This window comes from Patagioenas fasciata, chromosome 7 (assembly GCF_037038585.1).
Source record: "Patagioenas fasciata isolate bPatFas1 chromosome 7, bPatFas1.hap1, whole genome shotgun sequence".
Taxonomy (NCBI): Eukaryota; Metazoa; Chordata; class Aves; order Columbiformes; family Columbidae; genus Patagioenas; species Patagioenas fasciata.
This window is the reverse complement of record NC_092526.1, coordinates 22,218,836-22,232,271: the sequence shown is the minus strand read 5'-3', so window position 1 is coordinate 22,232,271 and position 13,436 is coordinate 22,218,836. Positions and strand designations below refer to the sequence as shown.

General features: G+C 41.4%; 1 protein-coding gene across 2 annotated transcripts in view; it reads right to left on the bottom strand.

Annotated features, from left to right (window-relative positions):
- The window catches only part of METAP1D (methionyl aminopeptidase type 1D, mitochondrial), a 48,321-nt gene extending 39,851 nt beyond the window's left edge, over nt 1–8,470 (bottom strand). Inside the window, exon 1 of one of the 2 annotated variants that reach the window (XM_071811076.1) lies at nt 8,345–8,470. In XM_071811076.1, coding sequence (XP_071667177.1) covers nt 8,345–8,384 — 40 coding nt within the window. In that variant the 5' untranslated portion in view covers nt 8,385–8,470. The remainder of the gene's footprint in view (nt 1–8,344) is intronic. The other variant, XM_065841439.2, reaches the window with a different exon arrangement.
- Nucleotides 8,471–13,436: the final 4,966 nt, after the last annotated feature.

Sequence of the window (13,436 nt, the reverse complement as noted above, 5' to 3'; positions counted from 1 at the left end):
AAAAACAAAAAAAAAGCAATTGCCCTGTAACCTACTCCCCCTCCCATCGCATCACTTCAAAATATTTTCAAATTAAATTTTAATGCTAATAAATATTGCTAGATTGACAGCAGTGGGATGTGGTGTCTAGAAGCAAGGCAAGCTATCCAGGGTTGGCACATCACCACGTCAAACTGTCAAAGAGAAAAAGAGGCAGCAAGTCTGTCTTGACAGTGGTGCCTTTCCACATGCTGTAGGAATGTGCTTGTTTGAGAGCGAGGGAGAAGGAAGGAGGAACAAAAACAAGGAGAAGATCATTGTAACCAGGGGTCCCACAGGTGGTGACAGCACAGAAAAGACCTTTTACAGACAGCATGCACAAACAAGCACTGCTTTGAAATCATAGTTTGCAATGGACCAGCAGATCTGTCACTGAAGACTGCTCAAAAATTCTTAAGCTTCCACTTCAATTTCCTCAGGATTCACAACCTTTACAACCAGAACATTATATCTAATATGACTGAATACCATGGGAAGGAAAAATAGCTTAGGTTTCATGACACAGACCTCCACTGCAGCTTTAGCACCAGAAGAGAAGCAGCCAGTCTTCAGTGTGACTTCAGCAAAAACCCAGGTTCTCTCCAGCGTAAGAAACAAAACCACCATGACACGATGGTATGGCCATTCAACTACTGAAACCGCTTTCTTTTTTTTTTTTTAGCCTCAGTCTCACACTCCAACTCCAGCTCTACATAGAAAACCACATAAGAAACGTGGGGAAGCATGTCAGACCAGCTCAGTTCACTATCCCCTACACAACTAGAGGACACTCACAACACACAATTGCTAAACTTCACAGACACGTGGTACGTTGATTTTGTGTATGTCTTAAATCCAGCTCCTGGTCTAGGTAGGGTAATCCAGTGCAAGAGCCTGAGTAAAAGGAATGCGTTGTCTAAATGTAGAAAGCTACTTCATGTATGTCCATGGTTAAACTGCATGTTAGCCTGGTAGCTTGGGAGCACAGGCGTCAGGGCAGCCCCCAGGCCTCATTTCATTCTGTCAATGCCGCGCTGCCACCAGACCCTCCACAAATTACTCCCTCGGCACTACAGTTTCTCCATCCATCAGCTAGTGCTCACAATTTCAGTCCCTTTTGTCTGCCATAGCTTCCTGTGCTGCTAGGTCTCGGAGGCAAAAAAATGTTATATTATATACTCATAGGGCATCTGATCCTGTGATTTTGGTTAGAGGAGTTATTTGCTCTAAAATATAATATAATTCACAATTTGAGGCCCAGAATTTCTTTAGGGATGATTCAGTTCTTCGTTCTTTCTCTTCAAAGGCTACATATTACAGTAAACAAGCTTAGAGACCAGCAGAGACCTGTGATACACTCTGCTGCTATTCCTGACGTTTTAAGTAACAGAACGTGGAAGAACCAAGAAGCCAGAGACTTCACTTGCAGTTTGATCCTGTACGTAGGCTCGGCAGGGTCATCTGGTGTAGAATTTAAGAGTCTGTATCTTTCTTCTCTTTGATTTAACCTCTAGAGATTGCAAAGCAGTATCCTTTATTCCATTGATTTGCTCTATAAGTACAGAGAAGTTAAATCCATCATTCGCTTCCCTGCAGAGCCACACTAAGAGTTGTGTATTTGTTAATGCCACATTTGTGAGCCTGAAGAGACCTATCCCTTCAGTAAGAGACAAAGCTTTCCTTTTGTGCTGCCCAAAGCCAGCATGGAACTGCGCATCTGGAATACAAATCACAGACGTGACCTTTCACCCTATTACGTGGTATTATGTTGAGCCTTGGCTTCTATAGCTGAAGCCAGGTAAGGAAAAGTCAGACAAGGTCAACAGCCTCTGGCAGGTGACACAGAAGTTGTTCATGCAAACAGGGAGTGCTCCTTGTTCAGAGACATCCCCACGTCTAACTCTGAGGACAGAGAACACTGTAAAACCTGTTTTGGAAACATGTCAGCAAGTCAAGTCCCTATGATGGGGCACCCCAGTGTTTTGGTAGAGGCTTTTCCAGAGCTTTCTGGTATTTTCTTTCACGGATGCTAGCCAGATGGACACCCTTATGGAGAATCACTGCACCAGGGCAGTGAGCTGCTACAGACAGTGGCAAAGTTTCAGAGCTCTGTGATGGGAACGGAAAGAGAAAGCAGTTCCGTTCTGCTTAGGGAAAGGCCCAGGTGAACTTTAAGGAAAACACTGCAAAACTGAAAATTATACGTGTAAATAAATACTTCCAAAACAGTTCAATTGCCTGAAGGATTACAGCTAGGCTTGTCTCACTTAATTTCTTGTACCTGTGCAATATATTTGTCACAAGCTCAGTACTGGCAGATGTAGGGCACTACGTGGGCTCTGGCCATCCAAGACGCAAGGCACACAGAGCAGAGGAAGTATTCACAAAAGGCTGAAACTAAGTATTCTTCAGAACTTGTCATGAATTTTGTCTCTATGTGGGTTTTAGTTGTAACTGCAATGGTGGCGCTCCAGCACCAGGTCAATGGGCACCTTCCTACAAAGAAGAAAAGACCTTTTATGTATGGTGATGAACGGCTACCTGAGCAGGCGTGGGTCAGCAAAGCTGCTGCTTCATAAGACACCCTCCTCCCTCCTGCATCAAACAGGAGCAGGGAGTTGCCAACCCGGACACAGCTTCCACCATGGTGGCTGGTTTTCATGTAGATCCACAAGCTGATCCCTCTCAGCCATGGCTGGATATCTGCGAATGACTTCCCTTCGTTTAAAGGCAATCTTAGCTAATGCTGATTGAGAAACCACACCCTACAAATCCACCCACAGCCAGAAGTGATAGATCTTGTCAGAACAAAGGGACTGTGTGCTGCCAACAATACATTACCTCTCAACTGAAAGAAGAGAACAATTAAACACTTTATTGAAAGGGGAATATTTTTTCTCTCATGCCTCAAACCATGAAAGTGCATGTCTCCCCCAGAGTTACTCATTGCTGCACTGTTGAAATGGGAATAATTCCTTGTCTGCTTGATTATTTTCAAGGCAGGGATGAAACTGCCTTAGTATCATTTGAAAAATGCTAAAACTGTACTACAATCAAGTGGTTTGAACTTGCACCGTGCATCATTTACAGCTGATAATGCTAATGTTAAATTCTGGAGACATGAGTCTGTCTACAAATTAATGGAAAATGTGAATTAATATTTTCTTCCAGCTAATTGCCCATCTCATATATTGCACAGTGTAGCCAAACATCATTTGATCTTGAAAAGTCCAGCAAAAGTTTTCAATAACTTTTTCTCATCTGCCAAAAGATGTCAGAATTACAGGACATATTTAATTACCATTCTGGAATACCAGTAGACATTTAGTCAGTTATCTGTATCTGCTATGGTTATTTTTTAAAAAAAGCATTAGCTTAACAGTATTTAAAGTCATAATTGATTAATTTTTTTAATTGTAAGTTTTTAAGTTTCTTTTCAACTGTGATGAAGATATGGATGAAGAAATACTTTTAGAATTTGAGTATTCATAGTGCTAAGGAGATTTTTATGATCTATTCTCAACATGAAAATAATCTCATATATGTTGAAGTTTATGGTTAAATACACTTATCAAAGGGCAAGCTACAACAATTTTAAAAAATAAATGTAACTCCTATTTCAAAAGGCATCAACAAAAAGATGGAAACATTGATTCATTAGTATATGGCAGTTAAAAATGTGGCATACATGCTTTGATTTCAGAAAAAAAAAAAAGAAAATTACCTCATTTTGAGTCCTTTCTTCACCTCCTCTTAAAAATATTGAACAGTTTTCATTTCATGAGACTGTGAATGTTATAAAGGGCTGCAAACTAACAAAAGGCAACGTATGGACTGTGTGTATCAGAATTACTGCTTAGTAAAGATTCAGCAAAGTTTTTATGAAAAGCTCAAGAGACGAGTATTTTATGAGGCAGTCATTACTGTTCCATCTTCTAACTCAAATTCACCCAATTTCTTAAGTTTGGTTAAATGTTTTATGCCAACTACAATTCCAATGCAGGAGGAAACAAAAAAAAAGGTTCCCATTTGGACAGAATGCACAAACCAGCTAAATATCAATAATGATACATATCAACTTCAAACTAAGGTTAAGGTAATGGAAATTACATTCCCCTAAAATACAGCCTGGTACCTTATTTTTCACAGGGGTGTCCCCTGCCTCCACAAGGACCAGTAGGCACCCTCAGCTGTGTTCATGAAACAAAGCTGACCACAGGTATTTCATAAATTCTGGATCATGAGTAAATATTTAATAAGTAAAAGGAATATAAAAGGAAAGGAAAACTAAACACACTGGGCAAAGGATGCCTTATCTCAGCTCACATGCTGCTTCTGCTAACAGTTCAGAAAGGTGCCAGATTCTCTGCAGCAGGCTGTGTGGGTGAGGAGGTGACTCACTGGCCAGTCCTGGTTCCCACCTATGGAAGAAGTGGGTTAGTGGCAGCAATGGGATATCAGAAACTGCTGCAAAAAAGATTCCCAGAGAGTGAAGACAGCCCTCTCCCTTTGCAGGTGGTGGAAACTGCAATGGTTTTGGATAGATATGATTCAGTAAGGTAACTGATTTCATCTTGACCATGTTTCTGGAAATCAAACAGCCAAGGAAATGGAGATTTGAAGAGATTTACAGCAGGCACTTGATTTATTTAACCACCTCCCAGCTGAAAACTCCAAAGCACAATCTGTATACTAACATGCAGAGTTCAGTATAAAATGGTAATTTAAAAGCTGACTACCAGTTTTACCATCATCAATGGCAAAGTCATGTCTAATGACAAAGAAAAACACTAAGTAAAATTAAATATAGGCACTTTACCTACAGGATGTAAACCAAATCACTTCATATTGCCTCAGTCACTTGCTACACCTTCTTCTATTAGTCCAGCCTCTGCAGGGTCTGAACTAATGTTTCTAACTTCTGTAATGCTTCAGAATAGTTTGACAATTTCCGTATAAATACCTTGCTGGAGAAGCGTTTATTATTCCTTTGAAATACTCCATTTTGCCTAGATTAACTATGAAGTATAGACAACACTGAACCATGTATTACTGACAAGACCCATGAACCAAACTGGTGATCTATATAGCCCAAATAAGAATGTTCTTTAATATTAAAAAAAACCCCAAACAAACTGATATCTCATGAGAGTTGGCACTTCAGACAGACTCAGAAGCACAAGGATATGAAGATGTATTGCAACAAAACCGAACTCCAGCTATGCCCCACTCCTTTTTTTGAAAGAGGTTTTAAAAACACATTTATGTATTAATATCTCCAGTTTACTAAGGGAGGGGAAAAGAGTAACGTTCTCAGAAAAATCTTGACAACAAACATTTCTAAGGCTCTGCATCCGCAGAAAAGTATCTCTCAACATCTCACATACTGTGGTGCTGGAAACAGCTAAGGCTTTTACACAAGCGTGGAGTTCCCAGGTTTACTGGTACCCATTTAGGAGCCCGCATATGAATCCCCAGTTCTGCACGTGGCTTAACAAGGTATGTACGAGCAAATGGACAGCAAATGGACAGCCTGTGCATGCAGACTACATCACATATCTAAAAGACATATCACACACCATCAGCCTACTGTAGATTAACTTCAAAAGTCTGGCCAATAATATGCCACACAGATTTTTACACAATACTTATTCATTGTTAGAGATACAGAAGCAAGATAAGAAATCATTTTATCAGCAATTAACACAGTAAGTAACTCATTTTACAAGGGATGTCTTATCAACAATTATTTTCCAGTGGCTGAAAGTCCTGAAACTTCATTACAAGAAATTAGGGGTTTCTACTCTAGTAATTTACTTGCCTAAAATTAATAAATCAATACGAGATTGTTATGCCTTAAACCATTGAAGTCATATTTGTAGACATGCAGTTCTTTGATGTCTTCTACTTTATTTTATTACTCAATGAAGTATCAGAGATGCAATTATTGGAATACCTAAAGCTGTCATGATATGTAATTAGACCATTTACAAGTCAATGGATCACCATAAAATCCACACTGTTTGTAAGTACAAGCCATGACAAGACACACCGATTTGATGTGTCCACGTTCTGGATGTTTTTTGTTTTTCTTTTACAAAATGGTAAATGCAATTCACACATGAGTGAATCACCTGTAAAATTCTTTTCAAATACTGTTCAAGAAGGAGTGGCAGCTAAAACGTAGTTCAACCACTGCAAGGCCACTCTGAAGTCAGAGCGTGCAGAGTTTCACAAAGGTTTGTGCAAACCGTTCACACTCTTACAAAGTCAGGTACCTTCTCTTTGGGTTGACAATGCTGCAATTCTGACACTAGCAAGGCAAAGAATATTCCAATGAACTCCCAATATACCTACTGAAAAGGCACAGACTGTCTTTTTAACTTCCTGCAATCTTTCGTCCAACTTATTTTCTTTTTTCAAATATAATAAAGATTTTTTTTTTGCTAGCCTAAGTCCTTCTGATATGTGGAGGAAGTGTTTAACCAGTATAAAAACTTCCAAGATCTCTGCTGTTCAAATGCACTTATCTAGAAACAGTTCCATAATAAAGAAAACTTTCATAATTTATAAAAACATAACAGCAGAAAGAAAGAAAAAAAAACACAAAAGAGGCTATAAAAAAGTAATTTTTATTCCATTTAGGTAGAATAGATTCCCTTAGGTGAACAGAAATCTAATTTAAATTACTTCTGTCTTTCAGTATTTGCAAATTAAATTATACTGAACTGTCCAATTCAGAGAAAATTGGATTTAGTTTAATCAGTCTTGTCTGAACTATGACAGTTTTGCTTGTTCAACTTCTGGAAATGCATATCCACTGAGGGAGCTGAACAAGGTTTGATGCCTGAAGGGATGGTGTGAAGGCTTAACAAATTTAAACGGTTTGGTTCTTTTAACTGGATGACAGACATTGGGTTTCTAGGTGTGGAGGGGGCCAGAGCTGGCAGGGCACAAACACATGACCAAAACAATATCCACAGCAAAAACATGGCAGACACAGAACTGCTGAGGCAAGTTATGAAGAACAGTATGAAGCTGCACACCAAATTTTAATCCATTTAAGATTAAAACTAATAAACTATTGTTTGTATGGTATTATGTACTAAAAAATGTGATTCTGTTCCACACACTTGCACACATGTGAAAGAGTGAAGGTTTTGATAGCTGTTAGAAATAAAACAAATAGGAGACTCTGAAGGCCAAATGTTGCAGCTCTTCCCAGAGTTCAGCTGAGGCTCAGATTCCGAAAGTCCAGTCAAACTGAAATTTCTTTATGGGAACATGAGCCACTGAAAAAAAAATTACATGGCACTTCTGCCCTGCAGAATTCAGGATTAACTATGAAGAAAACGTCTTTACATTTCCCAGTGTTTTTCAAGACTGTTGGATAGAATGAAAAGTAAAAGTGGAGTAGAAGATCAGGATCAACAACACGAGAAAAAGGAACTGATATTTTGTTATGCCAGCTGAAAAGCATGGCAATATTATGCTTTAGCTGAAAACACAGGGCAGTTTAATATTTAAGTTAAGATTAATCTGGGATCACTCTGCCCCGTATTACAACACTAAATGTCTGATAGTCTCAAAAAAAGTAATCATACAAGTCTCTCGTCAAGGTCATTGTGAGGTATTTCCTTCTGTTCACACATTTAAGATTTTACAACAAGTGTTAAAAAGAAACACAGAATGGTGCCCCAAGAGCTTCCAATCTTATTTAACACAGGACACTGAAACGTTGAGGGAAAGGAATGAGAGACAAATAACATTACATCCATAACGTAACACATTTCTCAGTGGAGTACAGCATCTTGTACAATTGTTCTTACATATTAACAAGTCAGTAAGACACACGGGAGTGATTCACTTGTGACCGGTTACGTGGCAGAAAAGCTGCTTTTGGGAGGACACGGGACAGTGAGGGACCTGAAAAGCCATCACATACACTGAGGCGCCAACGTGCAATAAGTTCTGCAGCTGAGTGGGTTGGCAGAGGAAACGCACTTCTGACAGATTACTTTTTGCCAAGCACTGAAACTACCCCAGCAAGAATTATCCCAGCAAAACTGGTGCGAAACGTTCCCGTGTCTCACCCGTGCGGTGCGGGCACCGGGCTGTTCACCCCCGCAAGCCGGCGGGCGCTATGCCGCTCTGATCGGCGCCAGCCAGGTGAGGAGCCCGGGCGCCCAGGGCCCGCGCAGCGCTGGCAGCGGTGACACCGCACAGGCGGCAGTCGCGGCCCCGCCGGCTCGCGCGCGCCTCGCCTCTCCTCCCTCCGCCCCGCTCCTCCCTCCCGCGCCCCGGGCCCGCGGCGGCGCGCACTCACCTCCGCTCCGCAGCGCGCTGACAGCTCTGGGCGCCGCCATCTTGCCCCTGCGCGGCGGGGTCACGTGGCGGCGGGAGGCACAGCGGGCGGCAGCGGGGGAGCTCCGGGTGCCTCGCGCCAGACGCCAGCGGGACGTGACGGGCGCGCGGCCGCCTCGCGCGCGGCGGTTGTTGAGGCAGCGGGGGCCCCGGGGCGCCGTGCGAGTCTCGGCGCGTGCCGACCCGCCCCCGCGCGGCTCGGGCGGGTGCGCGGCCCCTCAGGATCCCGGTACCGCGCGGAGCCGGGCGGCGCCACCCCGTGCTCGCTGCCCCGTCGCCCTCGCAGGGCGCAGCTCGTCAGCCGGCGGGCACGGAGCGCGGCTGCTCCTCGGCTGTGGCGGGAGCGCCCCCTTCCCGCCCTTCCACGATGGCTTTCAGCGGGGCGGTGGGGCGGCAGCGTGGGGCAGGGCGGGCTGTGCCTGGCAGGGCGGGCTGTGCCGCGGCCCCGCGGGACGGGGTGTGCCGGTGACAGCCCTCAGCTGTCACTGCAGGTCCGCGCTCCCCCGCGCCGGGCTGCCCAGCGAGCTTCAGGCTGTTCCCCTGCACTGCCCTTCTCTGTACCCTCCATCTCACTCAGCTTCACAGCACCCCTGGAGACTGCACCCTTGCAGGCCTTGCCAAGATGGAAAGTAAGATAAAACGATGCCTGATGAGATTCAAACTTCTGGAAGACCATACAATGCTGTAGAACTAGGAATGACTTGAAGATGTAGACATTTCTGCCCCACAGATGAAATGCATACATATCTCTCACAAGCAAGCAGCCAGTAACAATGCCCACAAGATGTACCTGGGTGTCTTAATGTTATTTCTTCATTTATTGCAGACACCCAAGTCAAGGTTCTATGAGAACAATATACCACATAAAGCACATTAGTGCTGCTTGGCATGTGTGCTGGAGTGAGTGTGCCTGTGCGTGCCTACAGAGAATAGCACACTTCATATCTGTGATGAGTAACTCAATTTATTTTCTTGAACTGTCAGTGAAGGAGAAAAACAAAGTGCTCTAAGTTAGCCCAGTCTCTCCTTTCTTATGAGAGTCAATAAGTATTTCCTACTTAGTGGAATGAGAGGCACTATTAGAGGAAAATAAAGTGAACACTTGGCTTTTGTCTGAATTCACCAAAATTCCATTTTGTAACAGACTGAAAACTGGTTGATGGCATAACAAAATGCAGAAATTGGAGACAATACTAGTTATGCTGCTACCACCTTAAGCATCAGGTTATTTCACAAATACGTGTAGGTACATACTATCAGACAGGACCAATTCCTTTTGCATATCAGAAACCAAGGGGGGAAATCAATCAAATTACAATACATTACATCCCAAGAGAACAACTGTGAAGAGTCATTATTCAGTCATCTCTACTTTATGCTTAGATGGAGGTTTGCTCCTTCTATTAAGAAATATAAATAACAGAGACAGGCTTGTTAGGAGCTTTATATCAGTAAAGTGAGTATGAATATCTCAGAAAAGGAGAGAAAGACCACATCCTAACACAGCAAACCTGAAAATTCAGGTGTGTTTGTGGTTTTTTTTTTTTTTTTTTGAGAAAACATATGTGACAGATACTTGCTTATGATATAGGGATTTTAATATTTTACCATGCTGTCTTTTTATCAACTGCAAGTCCAAATTACCCTACCAAGCAATGTTTCACAAAACAGTAGCATAAGAAAAATATTTGTCTGAAAGCTGAGATCCCATACTTTTAGGTGATAGGCTTATGAATATAATAGCTATTTCTAGCTCTAACAGTTTGATACTGATGAAATCAGGTCAGAACTGACACTGGTGGAAAAGGTAAAAATGGCAAAACATGCAGCATAAGATTTTCAAGCCTTCTAGTGTCTGACAGTCATACAATATGATAAAGGAAAAGCATAAAGAGCAACAAAGTCTCAGTGAGAGACAAAAAGGGATTGAAAAAGTGATCTATATAAGCAGACATAAATCCTTCGTATAGACATTATGGGTTGCTTACCCTCCTGCTGAGATTGCAGAGAGAGACAATAGGTCAGTCTTGAATTGCCTATACAGCCACATAGCAGCTTTGTGTGGCATGGACATTTGCTGCCCTAGATACTGCTTCAGCTACATAGACCTATATTCCTCTTACTGCATCAGCTAAAGCGTCCTTCAAATTCTGCAGCTTCAGGATGCTTGCTTTCTCCATTCTGAAACTATAGGTATTCTGTTCTATTTCTTCAGGTTATTAGTTGTTGAGCTAGAAGTTGTTTTCTAGTATCTGCAGTAGGTAACTTTTGTGCTTCAAAATACATGAAAGGAAACAGTTTGACCTCTGTTTCTAAACAAACACTTTTCAGAGTTTACCTCTTAGGACAAAATCTTGGATTAGTACCATTGACAATAGGTTTGCACAGAAAGAAAATTTGTCTCTACCAGCTGAATGAAATTCATCATTTCAGATACTTGACTGAATATTCTTAAAGTAGATCCCCTGCTGCTGTGACTGGATTGGTAAGTGACAGAAGGGCAAACCAGCAGCCTGATGCCAGTAGCATCTACAATGAAAAACTTTAAATATACTTACAGATTATACGTACATTCTGAAAATATTCAAATGCACAAAACTTTTAAAATGCTCTATCAGTATGTTGCACAAAGTTCTGCTTGAAGTTTTAGTGAACTGACTGAAGAATCTGAATTTAACAAACATGCAGAAAAAAGTAATAAATTAAATCACATAAACCTATTATTATTTTTTGTTCTAAATTCCTGTTAGCATGTAATAAATCAAAAGAACAGCAGATTAAGATAAGAAACCTAGGGTAACAGATGGTAAATTTGAACAAAAATAGTTTTTATCCAGGATTACTTCAGTGTTGTATTGTGCCCAGAATAGGAGAGGGCTCTAATAACATTCAGCTTCAGCTATCCAGTTCCAACACTGCTTAACATCTAGAGATTAAAACTTGCAACTAAGCCTCACCATTCATCAGCTCACAAACGCACAAAATGGGATCCCCCCAGTACATAATTGCAATTCTATATAGACAGCTGTTATTAGTTCACAGGTCCTCTCTCAGCATGCAAAAGTCTGACAACACTAGTGATAGTTATACTATTTTCTGTGCTACACTAACAAGTATTTGTTTAGATATAGGAGGTCCCTGTTCATCATTATGTTCATACAGGAATATAAGCAAGAGTTACACAAAACTTATCAAAGTTTTATAAACAGTATTAAACTTCTTGATTTCATAAATATGACTCACTGAATAGCTGGAATGTGCTTTTCAGACACAAGAATCCTGCAGCTCCCTTGTAGGTGAATTTTGTTCCACGGTTTTCAACAGCATAACAAAGTATCCAGGCTGGCAAGACAAAAAGCTCATTTTGTCTAGTAGCATCCACTGAAAAATGAGTGCTTACTCAACTTTACCATGAATGCTCAGTCTCTAAAGTGTTAGTTCAAACAGACTCACCCCAAAGGCCCAAACTAAGCTGCCATATGCTCCCCAAGCAGTGGTGTCAGTGGAAGGATCACTGGTCTCTAGCTGTCAGATACAGTATTGCCTTTTTCTCTGGCAAGGGATAGTCCAGACACTTCTTAGACCACATCAGGCAAAGTCAACAAGGCTAGTTTAATTTACTGATGAAAGCTGTTTCAGATAATTGGCTTAATTAACTGTAATGGATTAGGGAGTACTCGCCTGGTCTTTCCAGGCAGCAGTGCTGCAGAAGCTGTGATCTACTGCAGGATGGCAGGATTCAGAGTTTCTACATCTCTAAGAGGCTGCTTATTCATAGCTTTGGTACCAAGAATCAGTAACAAGATATGACCCAGTTTACAGGAACTAAGTTTTACTGTCCACAGGCACATCCCAACAGCTTAGAATGTTCCCAGCCCATCCTTGAATGAGAACCCATGCTCAGCCAAAGACCACACCTTCACCACTAAGGGAACCGGAGCTGCTAGCTCACCTCTTTTAACAGTGCTAACAAAAAAGGAAAAAATATTCCAACAGGTTATGAAAAGATTAATCTGCCCTAGTCACTGTGTGAGAGAAGTTTCAATATTTGTCTAAGGAAAGCAATTTTGTCCTTTTGGCTCAGTAATTCCTTCACATCCATCCCACACCATCAATTGACTACGGCAACCTTCACTACCTCGAGCATCAAACCTACATTTCATGACGCTTCACAGCCCTTTTGGGACATCCACATAACCTGAGGGTGATGAAAGCAACAGATATGCCAGACTCTTGCTTTTTTATGCTGCCCCCAGCCAAAGAAAAATAACTTAAGAGGGAAGCAATGTCCAACCTCTCTAAGTGGGTAAACAGCCCATCAGGCAGCGTTTTTTCTTACAGTTTCTTAAAAGGCATAAGCTTCTTCAGGAGTGGTTTCAGCCTTAGTAAGACAAAAGCTCAGGCAGTGTTAGTGTAGACTTTCCAGACACCCAAGTACCCTGGACCTCCACACAGAAATCAAATTAAAGCACAGTTCATCTTTCCCTCTTCTACCTTATCACCACCACCCAAACACATGTAATAAGAAACCAAAACCAACCAAACAAAAAACAACTCACCCCAATCCCCCAAATCCCAGAATTTACCTTCAGGCTTACTACTACAATCAGAAGCCTTTTAAAATAAGTCATTATTAAGTATAATAGCTTTGGATACTGCAGTAGATGAATGACATATCATACAGACCAGATATCCTAGCCAAAAGAATAAAAACTCCTAAAAAGAATTTAATAGAAAATACAAAATAAAAATCACAAGAGGTATTAAACATTTGGAAAACATCACACTTTCTCCACATCTTATCAGATGGCAGTAGAGAACTGTCAGTCTACAAACTCCACTTTAGAAAGCTGGATCTGAATTCCATTAGGACCATGAAATATGGTTAATAATCTGAATAAGGATTATTGAAAATTAAGTCCTTTTGATTACAGGCCAAGACAAATCAGTTCTAAAGTCTTAAAAAAACATAGCAGAATTTACTCCTTTGAGGGACCAGAGACAATATATTTAACAACTAACTTCAACTCTGAAAAGTAATGCATAGCAGGATG